The sequence below is a fragment of the Perca fluviatilis genome, chromosome 3 (genome assembly GCF_010015445.1).
Source record: "Perca fluviatilis chromosome 3, GENO_Pfluv_1.0, whole genome shotgun sequence".
NCBI lineage: Eukaryota > Metazoa > Chordata > Actinopteri > Perciformes > Percidae > Perca > Perca fluviatilis.
The window spans coordinates 42,402,975-42,424,364 of NC_053114.1; the positions used below are offsets into that span (position 1 = coordinate 42,402,975).

The following is a 21,390-nucleotide window of genomic DNA, read 5'->3' on the forward strand; positions in this document are numbered from 1 at the left end:
TTTGGTTTAAGCCAGACATTTTTTTTTTTATCATGCACTAGTCAATTTTGGGCTATTTTGCTCTCATAATGTCTTCTTTCAGACTAGTGGAAAGAAAACAACCAAAATACACATTTTAAATATTTGGTCTGGATTAGATATTGTGTCTGTAAAATGGTTTCCAATAAAAAGTTATGACATTTTACAATCCATATCTTGAAAAAGGTTTTGTTCTCAGACTCTGAGCCAGAAATCTCCACTTCAGCAGCACAAACATACAAACTTTCCACTTTCATTCCTATCTATATTCTGTTTTTTCCACAGGGCTTTGTTCAGATATCATCCACAGCCTGATTTATATAACATCTATACCTAAAAACATGGCGACCATTGGTTTTCAATGGCTGTTGACAGTATTTTCTGAATTATGGAGTGATGAAGAGATATATCATTCTGTAAACACCTTTTGACTATACTATGTCCAAAATGAAACAAGAATTTTGAACTTGGCTTTATCCGATGTTCACATATTTAACAAGATAATGCCTTGTTTGCATATTTAAACATAAAATTTCAGAAAACTTAATACAGAATACAAAGAATAATTGTCTTAAAAACCTCATACTCATTTTCAGGTTCAGAGGTTGTACTAGAATAGGTTTACATGGTTTAATTTTCAAAAAACACCATATTTTTTTGTTGTACTGCACATTGCTGCAGCTCCTCTTTTCACCCTGTGTGTTGAGCTCTCTGTTTTAGCTACAGAGTGAGACATCTCACTTCTGTTCCATCTTTGTTGGGAGTCACACATGTGCAGTACCTAGGTAAGGACTACTAGCCAGTCAGAAGCAGAGTATGAGGGCGTGCCATGACAGTACCTAGGTAAGGACTACTAGCCAGTCAGAAGCAGAGTATGAGGGCGTGCCCTGACAGTACCTAGGTAAGGACTACTAGCCAGTCAGAAGCAGAGTATGAGGGCGTGCCCTGACAGTAGCTAAGTAAGGACTACTAGCCAGTCAGAAGCAGAGTATGAGGGCGAGCCCTGACAGTACCTAGGTAAGGACTACTAGCCAGTCAGAAGCAGAGTATGAGGGCGTGCCCTGACAGTACCTAGGTAAGGACTACTAGCCAGTCAGAAGCAGAGTATGAGGGCGTGCCCTGACAGTACCTAGGTAAGGACTACTAGCCAGTCAGAAGCAGAGTATGAGGACGTGCCCTGACAGTACCTAAGTAAGGACTACTAGCCAGTCAGAAGCAGAGTAGGGCAGGGCCTGACAAGCAAGCTAGTGTGATCCAAGACAAACCAGTTTCAGCCGGTAACCATGGCTACGGCTCAGCCGTACAACCTAGACTGGAGCAAGACATTTCAGAGTGGTAAGTTATTGAAATGTTAACAAATCAGTCTTTCATGCGTAGCGTTTTTATTCTGCACTGTCTCCTGGACAACTTTCTGAACACTTCGGGCCTCCGCTCTAACTAGCTTGGTTTGAGGGCGCGCCACGCTAGCAGCTGGGCGAGCATTATAACGTGGGTTACGAAGTGACGCAAAACGACGCGCATTTGTCACGGAAGTAAAGGCTGGACTACAATAGAGCTGTTTGGAGAGGGCGCCTGGCTAGCGCACCTGGTAGAGCAGGCGCCAATATAGAGAGGTTTATTCCTTGATGCAGCGGCCGCAGGTTCGACTCCGCCCTGTGGCCCTTTGTTGCATGTTATTCCCCCTCGCTCTGCCACTTCATGTCTTTGGCTGTCCTATATAAATAAAAGGTCTAAAATGCCCCGAAAATAGTAATAATAATAATAAAAAAAAAAAAGAGCTGTTTGGAGCAGTTCATGAACAGTGTTTTCTGTGGGAGATGGTAACTCCCTTTGGGTTGGCTTTTTCGCTTTGTAAACCTATTACGTGCACAAAAAAGATATTGACACAATAAATGAAAGGGAAGAAGCCAAAAAGCATAATATGAGCACTTTAATGTAAGTCATCAACTATGGAAGTTTATGGGGATATCTACTGTATTAGTTTGATTTGTTTTTACACTATTCACCTGTAGTGTCTTGCATTAAAATGATCTCAGTTAGTTTTTACAGGAATTCAGCTTAGAGCTGAAACAATTGGTGACACTGTTGACAATGAATCATTTAAGCCAATAATAGAGCAAAATATTCTCTCCATCTTCAGATGTGAGGATTTGCTGCATTTCTTTGTTTTATATTTTTGTACATATGTTCGGGTGTTTGTTGGACAAAACAAGCAATTTAGATGGTTTAGATAACTGTATCACTATTTTTGTACATTTTAGAGACAAAAAAAATTAATCAAAAAAACAATTTGATGAATTAATTACAATCAATGGCAGGCCTAATTAAAATTTTAGCAGCAGTTTGTGGAATGAAATGCCCCTGGAACTCCCCCCAACTCTTATCTACTTTCTGTGTTTACTTCTATATAATTGACTTTTTCTTCTCACAAACTCAAATTAATTAGTGGGTACTTACCATATGTAGCGTCTGAGAACATTATCCATTTTCGCTTTAATTAGTACCAAATTACAAAGTCTTTTCCAGGAAATCGCTGAGAGAGTACAGGACTAAAATCTGCTAATTAATTAGACCAATGTCCTGAAGTGGGATTAGTCAGCCAGGTTGTGTGTCAGCAGGTGCTTTGAGTTTTTTTGGCTGATGAGGCCTCTGCTCAGGTTGAAGGAGAGCAGAGTAACGAGGGGACACACATTAGGCCACCAGATGACTTTGGCTGAATCTCACTTCCCCTGAAAGTGCATCCACATTTCCTTCACTTGCTTCCCTCCCTGCTCTCGTGCATCCTCGCTCATAGCTTCTCAGAGATCCAACCTTGTTCCTCCGGGGCAGGAATAAGAGCTCTGAACGACCACATAGGTGTTTCCGGTGAATCTGTCTGATTAGACCTCTTCCCAGGACTGTGTGGGTGTGTATAGTCTGATTGAATGACATCTTCCTGAGTCTCTTGTTAGCTTTGTTGCACCTGTCAGGGAAGGACAAATGACACCTTTATCATTCTTATTGGTAGATGAAGATGATTTGTGACCTGATACATTCCCATCAAAGCTAAAGCACCCCTTCAACCTGAGCAGAGGTCTAATCAGCCAGAATAACTGGAAATCAAATTAGAGAAGTGAGATTCAGGGCCTAGCTAGAGGTCTAATCAGTGAAAACACCTGTGTGGGTGTAGCCCAGGTGTGCAGGGCCTGTAAAATGCTGTCAATAGACAGAATATTTAACTTATTTTTTACAGTGGGAAAAGCACAGGTGTTACTAATATCATTAATAATGGCTCAGTTCTGTAGTGTCCTGGTAAGTCATGACAGTATGAACAACTGAATTCAGACATTTTATTATTTACCACATTTTACTGTGACAATGTCAAACTGTGGGAAAGGTCTCAGGCATTTTTTCAACTTTGACTCCGCTGCATCGCTAGTTTGAACTTTATTTACTGGTAGTATATAACATATAGTTTCTTTGAACATATTTTCTGTTATTCATGTATTTGAATACATGATTTGTACATGCGGAATACGGAAGATGTCTGTTAAATAGTGGTGTCTTGCAATCCCATATGGGATGGGTCAAATGTTTGGCATGATACAGAAATAAAATAAAACGAATAACTATTTTACATACTGTGACGTAAGAAGACTAAGCCCGTGTTCGGTCCAAGAAGTCTGCAGCCATGTTCGTTTCTGTACTTTGTCATTGTGGGTATGTTAGCATGAGGGTGAGTTTTGCCAAAGTAAATATGCTGATGTTAGCATGCTAGTTAGCAGTTAACACAAAGAGCAGCTGAGGCTTATGGGAATGTCATTCATTAGTTCTGCAGGTATTTGATCATAAACCAAAGTATTAGACTTTTTTAAACTTTGACCTGATTATGGCGCAAGATGCAGAGCCAGAGGATCATTGTCGCCACAATTCATCCTGAGGGGAAAATGAACGGTTTTTGTTTCAGGGCTGACTGCTAATGTGGCTCAAAAAACATCTGCACAACAATAGTTTTCATGCATTTAAGTCTTCCGCCACATAGTTGATCATTTTGCACAAATGGCTATTCTAAAATATACTTTTCATATATTGCTAACACATGCATGAATAAGTGAGTGTGGTTGACTTGCAGGTAACTGAACTTCTGATGAATTGCTGTGAATGAGTCTCTTCCACTCTAAAAATGCAGGCCGATAATGTTTCCTGTTGGTCTAGGTGATTTTGTATGACAGAGACTTTATACAAACTCTCTCTGGGCAATATAATAAGTAAACATGATGTCAAATGTTATGCAGATGACACACAATTGTACGTATATCTCCATTTCTCAATCAGTTTAAAGCATCTTCATACCAGAAGTTATACTTCTCTGAATTAAAAGGTGCATATGTAAGATATTATTGTGATTATTAAACTAATCTGCTGCGTAACAAGACATGACACCACTCCCCTGAGCTATGACAACTTTATTGAGTTTAGGCTTGAAACAAAAAGACCAACAAGCAGCACTCGATACATCTACAGTAGCTGAAACTATTATTTGGATCAAAGTCGAAGGAAAGACACACAAGCAAGATAAAGTTAGAGCAAATGTAACAGAAGTAGGGAAATTAATTCATGGGAAAACAAAGCTGTTTACATCTGATTGTCAACATGTCCTGTTATTGCTATTTGCCAAGGTAAAATTATCATATAACAAAAGTGACCCGTGTGTCATTGGAAAATGAAGGAGTTCATACATTACAGCTCTATTTCATAAGTAATGTGAGAAACAGTTTCCACAAGATTAGAAACAGATTTTCATTGTTTGTCGAAGGAAATCTAGCGATTCTGTAATGGCATGAAATCAGTGAGGGCCTTTTTATAGCTTCCACTTTGACCTCGCAGCAACAAATCAGGCTGTTCTCATTTACTGTTTGTACTTTAACCTACGAAAAGTAATGCACACATTAATATGTATATTACCCACGTACTGTAATCGTGAGTCAGCAAGTGCAGGGCTGCCTCTAACGAGGAAGTTTGTCGTGGCTCAGCCTGTAGGGACTTGGCTTGGGAATTGGAGGGCCACCGGTTCAAGTCCCCGTGCGGACCAAGTACCGAGTGTGGACTGGTAGCTAGAAAGGTGCCACTTCACCCCCAACTACTCAGAGCGCCTGTCATGGCCTCACTCTGACATCTCTCCATTAGTGCATGTATAGTTCCTGGGCCTGTGTGTTTATTTCGGGCTTGTGTGTATTAACTAACGGAGTGAAAAAATGTAATTTCAACCTTGGGGGGGATCAATAAAGTTTATCTTAAGTCAGGTGACGTAATATAAAGAGCTATGACCTAGCTACTAGGTCAGGGAGGATGGATGGTGAAACAAACACAAGACGAATGTACTTATTTTAACCCAAACCATCTTTTTCGAACCTAACCAAGTAGTTTTGTTGCCTGAACAGGTTCTGCACTGATCGCTCGTGTTGCTGGGCATTCGTAGGGTAACTTTTCGTAAGCTATCATCGTTGAACAAATAAATCAGCGTGTTAGTTCTGAAACAATAAGTCAATTAACTGCAACTATTTCAATAATCAATTAATCGTTCGAGTAATTTTTCAGGCAAAATTTTGTCAAAATATGCTGATTTTCTTCCTGTCATGTGATAGTAAATGAATATATTTAGGTTCTGGACATTTGAAGACGTCATCTTCGGCTGATGACAATTTAATAACATTTCACAGGTCAAACGATTAATTGAAAACAATAATTGGACTATGAACCTGTAATTAAAATAACCGTTAGTTGCAGCCCTGCAGTGCATTTTCCCCAAAAGAATGTTTCAGTTGTTCCCATGTTGAGACAGTCAGATGACAGCAATTAGTTTGCACCAAAGGACATAATAAGGGTATTCCTGGCTAAATATTACATATTGAATCATCTTTGGCATGCATCTGTATTAAGCTTGACACAACAACAAACAAAAAAACACAATAATAATCACTAGTGTACAGTAAGTGTACAGCCAATACACCACTCTGTCTACAGTACATACAAAAAGATAACTTTTCAGAGAGAAAATATGGATCCTCGACGGGATCTTTAAATATGTAAACAGGAAATAAGAAACAATGTGTAAAAATACCAGAATTATACAGGGAGTGTAGATCTGACCAGACTGCAGTTTGTGGTCATTTCTTCGCATACTTCGAAGTCCCTTTTTTTGGGAGAATGTAAGTGGTAACGAGCACCTTTTCTCCAGACATGTCCATACTGTACAGGTTTGTAAGCACTGGGAGGAAATATGCCTGTATGATGCTTCTTTATTGTACAGGTTGGGTAGATCCACTCAGTCCAGGTGTGACGTGGGCCTCAGTGCAGTCTTTGGCACGCACATTTACTTTTCAGTACAAATAAATAACTCAGTTTTCTGTTTCCGATCATCCTCGACTTTCCATCTTCTGACGTATCAAGAGATCAGCGTACCAGAAAAAAGGTATACTCGTGTGCATATGTACGTGTATATTCCCTCTGTTGACATTTTGTTGATGAGTGGGAATTTAAAATACACACTCAAATATGTAGTACTGATTGGCACAAAAACAGTTTGGATATAATACAGTGATAAAATATCAAACAGCTGTGCAACAGTTGGAGCACTGCAAGAAGCAGAGTCTCCCCCCTTTTCCTCAACACACATCATCTTATGTCCCAGTTCACAGTTTCCTGGTTCTGGATGAACTGGGAGCTCTGGTCCACAGTCCAGTCTGAGGGGGGGGGGGTCTAAAGCAGCGAGCTGGTGGGGCTGCCGGGCAGCGGGGGGCTGTGGCTGTGCAGGGTGAGGCTGTGGCTGTGGGACGGGCTGGGGCGCACAGGCAGCAGGTCGTAGTGGCTGGGGATGTGGCTGTTCCTGGGCAGGTCGTACGGGTTCTGAGGGTAACTGGGAACCGCACCGCCGGCTCCCTGCACGATACTGATGGTTGGTTCTGAGAGGGATTCAAGTAGAACTTATTAGTTTATTTATCAGTTTTCAACATTTTTTAAACTGCTTTATATTTTAGTCATTTATCAAGTAAAAACATCCAACACCATTCTCAAACGTGAGGATTTGCTGCTTTTTCAAGGATTGTTTTTTACTCTTTTTTGATTTTTTTGGGGTTTTATTTTTAACAGTTTTTTTTCTGTCTGTAAAAGGTGCCATATTAAATAAAATTATTATTATTAACTTATTATTAGCAGGGGTTAAATTTGGCCGGGGCTGTCCCATTGGCCTATGCTCCTATATGTCATTAGGGGACGCTTAACAACATGCTTAAATAAAATGTGTTTATTTTTAAACTTTTCTCGGCCTATTAGTTTAAACAATGACTAAAACACATTTTAGTCGTCGCTGTAGAGATTAGAGTCCTAAATAAGGTGATGTAAGAACTTGGGAACATCCGAACTTTCACAGGCGTTCTTTTTTTCTGTCACTGGGTTTCCTTAAAAGCTACCGAGCAGATCAGCGACCTCAGTCTCGGTGGCGCTCGTGCACCTTAACGCTGGTCGCCTGCCGCCATAAAACCGAAGAAAAAAAACAAGAAAAGAAGCGACCTCAAAAGTGACCGGATGCTCTCGCTGTTTCACTTCCTGCCCCGCTGTCCGGACGCCCTGCGGCTCGCGTGAAAATAGACCTGGCGCCCATCTTCAGCGGAGCGGAGCAGAGAGCTGCTTCACGCACGCTTCTGATGTTTTATTTTTTAACGATATTTTACGGAGTAAATGATTAATCACTTTTACTAATTGACTCATCAAAAAAATATATAGTAAGAAAATAAATATTACCCTAATTTGTAAAAATTAAAGCTTTTGAAAGGTCATACCGAGTTTTTACAAGTTTTAGTTCCTTAATTTAATTTATGACTTGCAGTGGCGGTTCTAGACCCTTTCAAATGGAGGGGCCAGGCTGGGGTCACATGTGATTTCAGGGGAACCAAATATATTAATCAAACCCCCCCCCCCCCATAGGTTTGGTTCTACAAAAGACTACCGATAAACACAAGAATACTCAATCAGCGTTAATCTACATTTGATATATCACTGCACATAAATAATATCCCCTTGTGTATGTAAATGTTTGCCACATTTGGCGGGGCCAGAGAGGGGTTGGAGGCTTACAGTTTTTTCCAACTGCTTACACACGTTTTCAAAACTATGTCTCCTTTTTTCAAAACTCTACACACAATTCCCAAAACTGCACACACAAAATGCAAAATGCCTCATATCTCCTTCAAAATGAAACACTGCATTCAAAATACCATAAACACATCTCAAAATGAAGCATTTGCATCAAATGGCAAACACTTTTTTCATAATAGTAAATTTTTGGATATACCATGTACACACTGTTGTTCTAAATCTAAAGCTCTTTTGTCTTTCATAGGCTTATAGCTACATTTACAATGTTCTAGAGAGAAAGTAGTCTGCTGAAAGTGGTTGAAAAGTGCACTGTAAAAAACAATGTAATGTTAAAGTAAAACAGAAAATATGTATTGGGCAAAACATTACGTCTGTAAGAGTAGCCCAGTGTTGTATACAGTAGCATGAAACAAGAAAAAAAAAGTATAAACATATGTAAACCATTTTTAGAATAAAGTGTGTGTATGTGTGTGTGTGTTGTGAGTGTTTGTGCGTGCTTGTGGGGTGGGGGGGGGGGGCAGAATTGTATGCACTTTGTGCACAACAAAGTCTGATTGATTTGTAATGCTGAAATAGTCATTAGATAGTTGCAGTATGGACGCCACTGTAAAGCTACTCAAGATGGGCTTCTCTCCCTGATCTCATCAGAAATGGCTCTCCTTCCTCTTCTTCCCTCCTCCTCCTCCTCCTCCTCGTTGTTATCCCCTGTCTCTTCCTCCTACTCCTCTTACTCTCTGTCTATTGTTGGCATCCATTGTTCCAAACAGGTAATCTGACCTTTGGCCTCTGTATAGGCCTATACTAAAGCAATGATTGGTTAGTGTTCAGTTATGACATAATATGTTTGCACATGTGAGGAGTGTGTGTGTGTGCCCTGGTAAATAAGTGTAGCATTTTGATTGGTTGTGTTTAGAAATGGATAGCAAGTCACTTCCTGTTAGATTTTTGTGTCTTAGGTAGAGAATTGTGTTTAATGTTTTGAAAAAAGTGTTTTATGCAATTGAAAACTGAGTGAAAGGCTGAGAAATAGTTTATGGTTTTGGAGATTTGCTGGGTAGTTTTGCACTTTGAGTGAGAGGTTTCAAAAATCGTGTGACATGAAAAGATTTTGTGTGTAAGCAGTTGGAAAAAACTGTAATATAACGGGGGCACTGGCCCACCTTGGCCCCCCCTAGAGCTGCCACTGATTGCTTCATACCTTTTTTGAATGCATGCTGTTTTTTTTTAATTTCTAGTTACCTTACATGTTTTCCAATTATTTCTCTGATTGTTCACTTGAGTAAACGTGGCACCCTCTATTGATACTTTTTTCTGTCCACATGTTTATCATTTACATATTGGGGGCGAATACGGGAAGAAATACAACAGAAGTTAAAAAGCAGCAATGAGGTTTAAAAATCTAATTCCAATGAAACAGGATCCAAGCAGGGACATGCTAACGTTTATCTGGCCGTAAGCATACCCATGTCGTAGATGTTCTTGGTGGGTGCAGACGTGGTGGTCGTCGTGGTGATGATGGCGGCGGAGCAGCAGTGGGTCATGTGTTCATGGTGAGCCGGCGATTTCATCTCCACGTAGCTGCTCTCCGAGTGTTTGCAGGCGGCGGGCGCGTCGTTGATGGTGGCGTACGGGTTCTCGCTGTTGATGGAGCAGGTGCTGGACAAGGAGCCCTTCATGTAGTCTGAAAGATCAAAACACCACATCCATCGTTTAACCCGGCGCGTGGAGAATAAACACTCTGCGACTCGTGTGGGAGTGTAAACTATTCACATGAAATTAGAGCATATCGAAAGGTTATTATAAAACTTTTGCCCAACGACGCCAAAAAAGAAGCTGCCTACCCAGCTTTAAAGGATTATGTTCTCCTCTAAAAGGCTAAACCACAAACTGGATTTTTAAAAACCCTTTCAAAACCTAAGATACTCCAAACTACAGGGCTCCCTGAAACAACATAAGCTGCTTTTCCATTTCCTCATGAAAGGTTATAACACACATTTTCATGTGTCATATCTGAAACATTTCCTGCCTGGTTATTATAAGCGTTACCATAGTGACCAACTCCATGTCTGATAATAGAGATTATCAGCAGGGCTGGTCACTCAGATGTGATGTCAGACAGCGTCCTGTTATGACTCCAAATTACATTTCTGTAGGTTTCTCTTTTAGAGAAGAAAGCTGCGGCCATTCTATACTCATATTTTTAGCAAACACAGAGGAGGAAATTCGCTGGGGACTATTTTCAGCGGCGGATTAATCCATATTTGGTGCTCTATGAGTATTTGTGGCAGCAGGACGGTGTGTGTGGAACTGAGTCAGGATAAACTACAGTGTGTGTGTGTCCATAATGGTGGCACACTGGTGTGTTTTCATGGCACAGACGAAGAATATATATCCGTCAATGGCTAAAGATGAATTCATTGTTGGTTTTTGGTCTTTTCATGGGATTTGTGGTGAAAAAAAATAAGTTATCCTGTAAGAAACTGGACAACAAAAGTTACATTGCAAGGCCAACGTCAACATTCAAAAGCATACAAAAGGTTAAAAAAAAAACAAAAAAAAACACATCAGGTGACAGGAAAACACACAGCATTCAGTTATTGTGAGGGAGAGATTCCCCCGGGTGAGTTTTGGGAGTGATGAGGGGGGGGGGGGTCGAAGCAGGAGGAAGAGCCCCCGGCAGAGAGGGGGAACACACAGAGGAGAGGAGAGGAGTCGGTTCGTCCTGCAGAGACACAAACACACCTGTCAGCACTGGTTGGATCATATCAACACCATCAAATCAATTCCAATGGTTACATTCAAGGACATTCAGGTCCAGGCTTGGATCTCAGAGGGGTTTTCATGCTGCACCTTTTCTCCTGCCCCCCACTGTCTCATCCACATGTGCACCTCCACTCCTAAGAACATCCTCTCTAAGGGCTCCTGCACACTGGCTGCGTGGCGTGAGCGTGTCAGCTGCGTGGCGTTTCCGTTTTTATTTCAGCTCCCATGTTAACCGGTTAGAGCTCGCACACTGTCTCAGGGGCTGGTCGAGCCACGCCAAAAACACGCGCACGCTAGAAATAGGACCGACGCCTATTTTACGAATTACGAAAAGATGTTTACATGTCATTTTGACACAAAAACATTTAAAAAATGACATTTGTCTCTAGGATAGCCTATGCTTTTAACATTTTAACAATTTAGCAAAATCTGTTGAACTCCTTTTTAAATGGTATTTCAATTGGATTCTGATGGAACAATTACATGGACTTTATTATCCCAGGAAAGGGAATTGAAATATAAAAAATATATATCGAAATATGTGCAAACAAATGTACAAACACAAAAATATTGACAAAATAAAGTTGAAGAACACGCTATTATTTCATTTCATCAAAAGGAAACAAACGTGTACAGAGAAGGCTAGCAGCAGCAGCGCCGCGTCAGACACGTTTCTGGTGTGTAAAGACGTAGAAAAATCCACGCAGCCGCCACGCAGCTGACACGCAACTGAAACGCCACGCAGCCAGTGTGCAGGAGCCCTCACACCTCAGGTTGGTAAATGGCATTACTCAGTTATAGGATGTGTTTTGACATACCCGCTGATCCTAATGCTGACTTATCTACTTCTGTTAGAGATTCCAACATTTCCCAGACATTCTTATACAGATACCTAGAGACGGATGCAATATGTACAAGACTTCGTGATTTTAATATTCTGTTTCATGGATTATTTTATAAACTTTCACAATGAGATATTTGGTTTCTTTGGAATTTATTTGATTTTTAAACCAACAAATGTTCCCAATTTCCTGTCTGAACAGCTTCAAAATGTATTTGTTTTCCTCTTTGCTTTAATACTTGACTACTCTTGTTACTGCAAAGGTTTCTGGTACCAAGTGTGAAGCACTTGTTTAGAAAATGTAAGGAAAAAGAAGAGATCTACATGACAACGTTATTTTTTTATCTCTCTTATAACTTGCCGGCAATTCTACGATTCAAACAACTGACTGAGCAAATTAATCAGAGGACCAAAATCATCTGCATACTTGTGCTTTTTCCTGCATTATTTTCAAAGTATCCAGTCATTAAAAAATTGTTTTCTTTGCTATAAAAAAAACATTTTGTCCTGAAAGTCATCTGTTTTTCTAATTTTTCTAATAATACAATACACAATCGAAAAGATAATGTCCATTCATTAACCTTAGAGGATGAGGAGTTAGAAGAACTCTATATCCTGCTTAGTATTATTTTCTCGGTTGCGGAATTTACTTTCTACTAATATAATTTACATTTGGTCAAAAATGAGAGATATTTCTGTTCCATTTGCTGATAATATTCATCAGATTTAGACAATAAGCCCTACATTTCAGTTTTAAGCAAAAAATAATGTCTGAATCTGCCAGGCTCTTCTTGTCTGGTCTAACACATGTAGCTCGCTAATGGGCAGTTACAGGAGGGATGACTTCAGGTGAACAGACAGTAGCCTGAAGAAAAGCGGATTAATGAGGAAGAAGAAAAGCTGAGGTAGAGGAGGTCGTTGGCTGAGGGAACGGAGGACTGGCAGTCTGGCTCACTCTGTACCTCTGTAGCGCGGCTCCACGTGGTAGCTGTAGCGCCGGTCGATGCAGTAAACGCCTGCACAGAAGCCAGAGAGAAAAGGTCAAAACAAACATTCATATTCAGTTACATTCTCTTGAATGCAACTGGTATCTGTCGCCCGCCACGCCTGACACTACACCGTCTCGCCTGCCCAACTCACAGATGTTGTCGTTTTGGTCATCTTTCCTAGCTATTAGTGCTTCTACTAAAAGTAAGTAGTCTACATAGTTGAATGGTTTCTTCAATTTAGTCCAGGTATGAACGACAAGGATCAAAGATTTGTGGCCCCCCTGCCCCCCCTCTCTCTTTTTTTCTGTCGGTATTTGATCACACATTGATCACACATTGACACATTGTAAATAATTGCTGAATTTGAGCCACCTAATATGTTACAGACATATGTGGGCTTTTACTTTGAAAGAATATTGATGCATAGCTGTGAGAATGTACATTCATAATTGAGAAATGTTTTTTTTTGTGTGAACATACTAACTGCCAATAGGTGTATAGGGAGGGTGGGTGAGGGTAATCTTATTAATCCTATTTACAAAAAAGAAAAACTGGAGGAAAATGTAGAGTTGATGTAACCTGTATTATGCATTTGCTTTTGATCCCAGCAATTGATGTGGGGACGCTGCGTCCCCACATCAATTGCTGCAATTTGGTTTTGAATTGTAAATTTTATACTTGTACGATATATATTATATTTAGTTTTGTGTCAGCTCTAGCAAAGTGTTAATTTAAAATGTGTCTGAATAATCCTATAATGGATGGGCCGTGTAAGCGGCCAGACACGAAAATAAACAATTCATTAATCATTGTCTCGATTCGCCGGGATTGCTGTTGGTGGCTACGGCACCGCTGCTACACAGAGCAGACGCGCCCGGTGGGATTTAGGGGGAAGTGTAACTGGCTGAGGACGCAGAGACAACAGAAAACAACAACAAGAAACTGGGACTGACCCAGCTCGCTGAGGTTACAGTAGGCCCCCCACTCTGGAGCACTGTTCCTGTGTCGCTTCTTTGTCTTCCTCTGGAAAACACACAAAGAGTGAGAACACATGAGAAAACACACACTGAAAACATTGGTAAAGAAACGACTAAACGCATCATCCCTCTGAAGATGAAACAGGATGTTGTAGTAGGATATACATTAGGAGTTTAAAGAAGAGAAAATTAGTTTATTTAAAGTGCTCATATTATGCTCATTTTCAGGTTCATAAATTGTATTTAGAGGTTATATCAGAATAGGTTTACATGGTTTAATTTTCAAAAAACACCATATTTATGTTGTACTGCACATTGCTGCAGCTCCTCTTTTCACCCTGTGTGTTGAGCTCTTTTTTTGTGTGTTTTAGCTACAGAGTGAGACATCTCACTTCTGTTCCATCTTAGTTGGGAGTCGCACATGCTCAGTAGCTAGGTAAGGACTACTAGCCAGTCAGAAGCAGAGTATTAGGGCGGGCCCTGACAGTACCTAGGTAAGGACTATATTCAGAACTATATTCTCAGACAGGCTTGCTGCGAGCATATCACTCCGCCCAAGTACTATATTCTTCCGCCTGAGAATATAGTTCCCGGTTTGTTTACGGTTAGAAGATGGCTGTGTCTCATGTTAGGCTGTTTTTTGTACACGCTGTGACTCTACAAATCACAACATGTAAATAGGAACATGTTGGTGTTATTTTGTCACTTATTCGGAGCAGTAGGATTACTTGAACCATTCACCTGCCTGTTCTGTGATGGGCTGATGCCGCTGGAGCCGTCAGACAGCGTTACAGCACGCATGGAGATGAGAAGGGTACGTATAGACTTGTCTTACTCTGGGGGTTACGGTGAATAAGCTAAATTCCCAATAAGTCGGCGTGTTCCTTTAAAGGACAATTGGGATGTCTCTGGGATATGTTTTCATACTAATCGAATGTGACCAGTTTTAGCCCAAACCGCTAATTAGCTTAGAACGCTAGTCGTGGAGGAAAGTAAAAAGAAATTGCTATTTCTATACCACTAACAAGGCTCAAAATGGCACCACACTTCCACGGTAGCATAATGAGGGTCCCTACATGTAAAACGAAGCTTTAACAACTTTGTAAGTGTACAGACAGTTTATTAAAAAGATAGTTTAGAAAGACAGTACCGTTCACGTATACAGGTGGGCGCCATCTTGGGAAAGCAGTCACGACCAGTCGAACCACGACCGCCATGTAACCAGTAACATAGCTCAAGCACGGCATTCGTCGTGGAAGTGTGGTGCTATTTTTAGCCTTGTTAGTGGTATAGAAATAGCAATTTCTTTTTAGTTTACCCTCTGCCCGACAACTAGCGTTCTAAGCTAATTAGCGGTTTGGGCTAAAACTGGTCACATTGGATTAGCATGAAAACATATCCCAGAGAACGGTCGACTCTGTACTCTTATGTGATTAACCCCTAGGTTCATTTTGCGCCGGACTTTAAACTCTGGGCAAGGGCAAACTTTTTTTTTTTTATACAGAATATCTCTTGCATACTCAGAAATCTGAAATACCTCTACATAAACCAATCTGCAGCTGAATCCCATCTGCAGCATTCAGCAGAATACTTCTCAGCATGCTGAGTACAAGTACAAGTCAGGAAGCCCCTGGACTCACCTTGGTGGGGAGTCTCTTGTGGGGCTTGGCGTAGTGCGCGGCGTAGGTGCAGGGCCCCAGGGTGCGGTAGCTGGGGTTGGAGAAGCAGCGGCCTGCAGAGCTGTTACTGGGAGAGGACTCTGGAGAGGCGAGCAGACCTGTGCACTGCAGCCCTGCTGTCACCACACAGCATCAGCACATGTTCTCACATCAGCAACATAACATAACGTGCATGTGCACACGCAAGGTACCTTAGCACTGAAAGCCCAAAGCTGCAGATTAAAATGAAGGAAGTCCAACTGGAACCAAGATGAGGAACTTCAGTCTCGTAGAACATTCATTCATTTTCTTTACCTGCTTATTCCTGTTTAAGGTGATGGAAGGGTAAGAGCTACACAGACATTCAGTACATTCATCTTCTCATACAGTGTAGGTCAGTGCTGAAATAATTATTTGATTAATGTACAATGTTTTTCGATAATTGATTAATCGTTTATGTCGATCTGACAAAAATGCCAAACATTTGCCATTTTATTGTATTTCTAAATGTAATATCTTTAGCCTGTTTGTCGACAAAAAACAAAACAATTTAAAGATGCTCTGAAAGCCCAAAGTTGCAAATTAAAATGAAGGAAGTCCACCTGGAACCAAGAGAAGGAACCACAGTCTCGTAGAGCAGGGGTTCTTGAGCTTTTTTCAGTAATGTACCCCCTTTGAACTGTTTTTTAAGCCATGTACCCCCTAACCAGCACGAATAATTTTTGGTAGAAAAAAAAAGTCTATATAAGATGAAGAATACAGCGATGTCAGCGATAGATTTACTAAACAACAGCCTTGTACCTGGAAAACATTTAAATACTGATGGAAAAAGACGACAAAAACTTGGAAAAAGACGGTAAGGAAGTAAGGCAAGAATAGGTCGAAAATAGTAATAAAAACTTCGGAAAAAAACAGTAGAAAGAAGGCAGGCAACACTAGGGCGACAAAAGTGACAAAAAATTTCAAAAAGTGACAAACTTCGAAAAAAGTGACAAAAACCTTTAAAAAAGCAGAAAAAAAACGTAGAAGAAAAAAGACAGTAGAAAAAAGTAAGGAAGAAAGGCAAGAATAGGTCAAAACAAAACCTTCAAAAAAAGGTGACAAACTTCAAAAACAGCAACAAAAACTTAGAAAAAAGTGACAAACTTGGAAAAAAAAAGACTACAGCCATGTAACTGAAAAACATTTTGCAAAAAATGTCACGTACCCCCTGCAGTCCTCCAAAGTACCCCTAGGGGGACATATGACAAACACTGTCGTAGAGCATTTATAAAAAAAAATTAACCTGCGAATTCCTGAGAGAGCTACACAGACACTCACATTCATATTATCATACAGCGTAGGTCAGTGCTGAAATAATTACTTGATCAATGTACAACCATTTTCCATTATTGATTAATTGTTAATGTCATTTATCAAACAAAATAACAATTGGAAGGCGGTCCCTTGTGCTCGGGGCTCTTTTTCACAATTCTTCTGTAACGACTTAACGACAAATAATCGGGGAGATGCATAGACTGTCTAAGTGAAGCCAAAACATCTGGATCGCCCCCTGGTGGCTGCAGTATAGGTCATAAACCCTGCCCACTCCATGTTCGCGGATGGGACAAATAAATCAAAGTAAACGTTAAATAAATGTTTCCCAAAGATGGTTTCTGTCATTTTAGGTAGTTCTGATCTCAATTCAATTCAATTCAATTTTATTTATAGTATCAAATCATAACAAGAGTTATCTTGAAACACTTTACAGATAGAGTAGGTCTAGACCGCTCTATAATTTCCAAAGCCCCAACAATTACAGTAATTCCCTCAAGAGCAAGCATTAGCAGTGGCTATTGTGACAGTGGCGAGGAAAAACTCCCTTTTAGGAAGAAACCTCGGCAGACCCAGACTCTTGGTAGGCGGTGTCTGACGGGGCCGGTTGGGGGGGTGATGAACAGTGGCAAAACATCTCACTGATGTTTGTGCAAGTATTAAGTATTTTCTGATCAGTTTGGTTTTTATTAATTATTTGACGCATCATCAACATCATGATTGATAGCTGTAATTGACGATTGGTCGAGTGGGTGTGGCTCCAAAATTACAAGATAGCGGTGCCCGAATCCGGGATATTTTGGCTTCACTTTTGTACAGCGGGAGGAAGTGGAGACGAGTCGTCCATCTTTATACACGGTCTGTGTAAATAACCACTTCCAGTTGTAGTATATGTAGGTTGTCCAGTCTGTGTTGCTGTGAATAAAGAAAAGCACCTGGAAGGAAGAAAAAGACCCAGAGATACGGACGTCTTACCTGAGAGTGAGTAGTCGGCGGAGTTGATGTGAAGGGCGGGCGTGTAGGTGACGCTCGGCACGCGCTGGCCTTTCTCTCTCTGCCGATAGCGGAACCAGACCACGAGGCCCAGCATGGCCATGATGAGCAGCAGCAGGAAGATGATGCCCAGCACGGCTCCGGCTGATTGGCGCTCTGATGCCAGAGCCGGGCTGATCTTTGTGTAAGGGTTCAGTTCCTCCATCATCAGAGCCGCTGAGCAAAACAGGGACCCAGAACAGGTCAACACACAGCACCTGAACTCCTGTAACTAACATGACGGACAGCTATATAGCTTACAACAATCCTCATATTTCCTGTATTTTATTGTGATTGAGTTTCAAAATAAAAGTCCTCACATTTTACGTAATACTGCATTTCATTTAAAGGTGCAGTAGGTAAGGCATAAAACTAACATCCTGTCCTATTTGCTGAAACTGACCCCTATGTTCCAGTAGAACTACGTGAAGCAGGTCATTTAAAAAACAAATCCGACTCCTCTGGCCCCACCTACAGCCTGTAGTGTGATTTGCAAAAATCCACCGCTCCCTGTTCAGATGCACCAATCAGGGCCAGGGAGGTGTCTCACTGCTCATGCACACGCATTCATTCTCCGTCGTGGGGAAAGGGGCTTGGGGGACCGTTTTGGGCTTTAGCGGAAAGGGGGGAGGGACTGAGAAGTTGTCGATGTTCACATTTTTTGGCTAAGTCCTGGATCTGCGCAATCCTACCTACAGCAGCTTTAATGTACTGTTTCTCTAGTAATACTCTAGTATTTTGTCTTATAAATCTGCATGGGGTAGACAAAATAACATGAACAGTTAACAGTGCAGGACTTTGATGTAACTACATCACCTCTGCAAACACTGCTATAAATGTGGGTCCGACAAGGGTCATGACAATTAAATGTAGATTTGTGAGGAGCGAGTTAAGTATCCCTGCTGTGGACTTTTATTCTTGGGATGTAACTAAACTCAATCTGTGATGGCCGAAGTTTTTGTTTGTAGAAAACCAGTTCTTTTGAAAACTTGTACATTAACCTGTTGCTTTCAGCACTTTTTCAGCGTCCCCACACACTACTGTGTCTCTTAAGAAAGATTTTTCGTTAAGTGATGCATTATTTGTCTTTGTATGCACGTGCTGACTAAACTTAAGACATTTGTCTCAGAAGAATCCTTTTTAAATGCACAAATAAATCAAAGCACATACACGCAATACTAACTAATCTGCAAAAAAAAAAAAAAGAAAAGAAAAAAAAAGTTCAATAAGACAAAAAAGTTCTCCTTAAATGTCGAATGAAGAACAAATCCTGCAGACATGTTCGTCCATCAGAGAACTCTTCATCTGACAGAAACTCTTGTGCTCTTGTATTCTTCTTTTTAACCTTTGTGTTGTCTTCCTGTCGACCATGAACTTGTTGTCCTTGCGGGTAAAAATTTTAAAATGAACTTTTTGGGGGGCTTTTTCCGACATTTTTGTCACTTTTTTCAACGCTTTTTTATTTTTTTATTTACCATCATCATCATTAAACCTAATTTATATGACATTTTACCTAATTTTTGAGTTAGAAAAAAAGCAGAAATTATGAATTATTTTGACTAATAGTTAAGATCAGAGGAATGCGAATGCCAGACTGGTTTATGTCAAAGTTTAGTCAGGAGACTGTTCTAAAACCATTTAAACCGATATTTTTCAAATGATATGAAATTGAATAAAACACCCCAAATTCACTGGAAGTAATCATTCATTTTACCTGTGAAGAACATTGTATGGGTCCCATACAACCTATATGCACGCATAAGTTATTTTGGGGCAATTTGGTTGTAAGAAACCCATATGTGTGATATTAAAAACTTTGAAAACGGGTCAAATTTGACACAAGAGTTAAGCTCTAAAATAATGTATATATATATATATATATATATATATATATGTGTTCCCCTGTCATCTTATTTTCTTTACATTTTATCTGAACCTACAGAAATAAGCAGCATCAAACACACTTTCTCCCAGCGTGCAGGGAACATTAGCGCTCACCCTGGTCACAGCGGATGCCTTTGAAGCCGATGCTGCAGTAGCAGGTTCCCGTCACGTAGTCGCAGGTGGCGTTGTTCATACACTCACACAGCTGCTGGCAGCCGTAGCCAAACGTCCCCGCAGGACACTCTGGACGCAGGAGCACAGGGTTAATACATCTTCACAGCTTAGGGACTGTTCATTATTTATGGAATGGACCACCGGAGGAAAATATATTCTTTTATTCCTTGTTGAGGGGAGGGTCATCCAATTTTTTTTTGTCCAGAGTGTGGGGGAGGGTTACCCAACTTTTGTATTCATAGAAACAGCAAAATTTCAAAGTGGCTTGTTTGGTGCACAGGTTTGGCAGTACAGGTTTCCTACATGCCACATTTGATGTCATCTTACTAATTGATTGTGGTTTTGTGTAGATTTGGACTTTTATACGTTTATTCCACTTTGTTTAAATGGCGAAGTGAAGGAAGCCTAGTGACGAGTCCATAGCAACCAGTTTGTGTGTTGAATGTTACCCAGAGTGCTTTGCTGAATGGTCTCAATGTTTTATTGTTTTATTTAATGTGAATACTAGTTTACTAGAGGAGTAACTTAGTATTTGACGTAATGCAGTAATGCAGGAAGTGTGCATTTAGTTTCCATGCTTATTGTGTTTCCACAACAATGTTAGTGAGTAAATCTACTGAGGAGTGGGATGTGTACGATGAGAATGCAGAGGTTTAATCATGTACGTCATGGCTGTAAAAAAAACCAATGGTAATCTGTATATTTTTGCCAATCGCAAACCAGCGCAGAAGGTATCGATAAATTGTTGGGGGGAAGGTCATGCCTTTTTTTTAAATTGTTTTGGGGGATCATAGAAAAATTACTACTGGCGAGGGGAGGGTCATGTCTATTTTGACTAAATGTCCCAAAACTCCTCCGGTGGCCCCTGAAATAAATAACGAACAGTCCCTTATGCACACATCTTACACGTGCAGTGTTGTCATGTCACTTAAGTACAAATACTGAAGAGGAACTTTACAGCATTAATGCAAAAATCATATACTGTACTCATTAGAAACTTTATATCCTATTACATATTACTGTAATTTGTCATATCACCCTCTATCTTTACTATGCTGCTGTAAAACTTAATTTCTCTTAGTGGGATCAATAGCTAACTATCTAAAAGCTATAGCTACTGTTAATTCCCTTAAAATGCATTTTAATATGAAGTACGATCAGATATTTTTCATTATTGTTGAAATGTGTGAACAGATTGTATCGTGATAAACAGCATCAGTATTTTATGATGATGTTGAAGACATCGATCAACCTCGAGTCTAGATGTGCTGATGTAGAGACGTGCACACACTCACTGAGCTCACAGCTCTGCCCTATGAAGCCCGTCCTGCAGGAACACTGTCCGCTGACGTGGTCGCAGTCCGCCCCGTTCTGACAGCGGCACACTTCAGCACACTGAGAGCCGTAGAATCCTGTAGAACAGCCTGAAGACAAACACACAGCAACTGTACCGTACGTCCCTAACATCTCCACAAACGTGTGTTCAATGACCAAAATAGGATGTTGTTGTTGTACAATGGGCAGTGTGCAATTGTGTTGGCTAGTGGCAGTCTCTGTATGCAACATGAGCATGTCCATGCAAAGTGATGCAACAGGCTGTGACTGTG

The 21,390-nt window shown here is 40.6% G+C and overlaps 1 protein-coding gene across 4 annotated transcripts in view; it reads right to left on the reverse strand.

The window, feature by feature from the left end:
* Nucleotides 1-4,448: 4,448 nt before the first annotated feature.
* LOC120556187 (multiple epidermal growth factor-like domains protein 11) overlaps nucleotides 4,449-21,390 on the reverse strand; it is a 182,714-nt gene continuing 165,772 nt past the window's right edge. For 2 of the 4 annotated variants that reach the window (XM_039795619.1, XM_039795618.1), the window contains exons 19-26: nucleotides 21,079-21,207; nucleotides 19,724-19,852; nucleotides 17,669-17,902; nucleotides 15,362-15,516; nucleotides 13,698-13,767; nucleotides 12,718-12,771; nucleotides 9,614-9,832; nucleotides 4,449-6,959 (exon numbers count right to left, since the gene is read on the reverse strand). In XM_039795619.1, coding sequence (XP_039651553.1) covers nucleotides 6,757-6,959; nucleotides 9,614-9,832; nucleotides 12,718-12,771; nucleotides 13,698-13,767; nucleotides 15,362-15,516; nucleotides 17,669-17,902; nucleotides 19,724-19,852; nucleotides 21,079-21,207 — 1,193 coding nt within the window. In that variant the 3' untranslated portion in view covers nucleotides 4,449-6,756. The remainder of the gene's footprint in view (nucleotides 6,960-9,613; nucleotides 9,833-12,717; nucleotides 12,772-13,697; nucleotides 13,768-15,361; nucleotides 15,517-17,668; nucleotides 17,903-19,723; nucleotides 19,853-21,078; nucleotides 21,208-21,390) is intronic. The other 2 variants (XM_039795620.1, XM_039795621.1) reach the window with 2 other exon arrangements.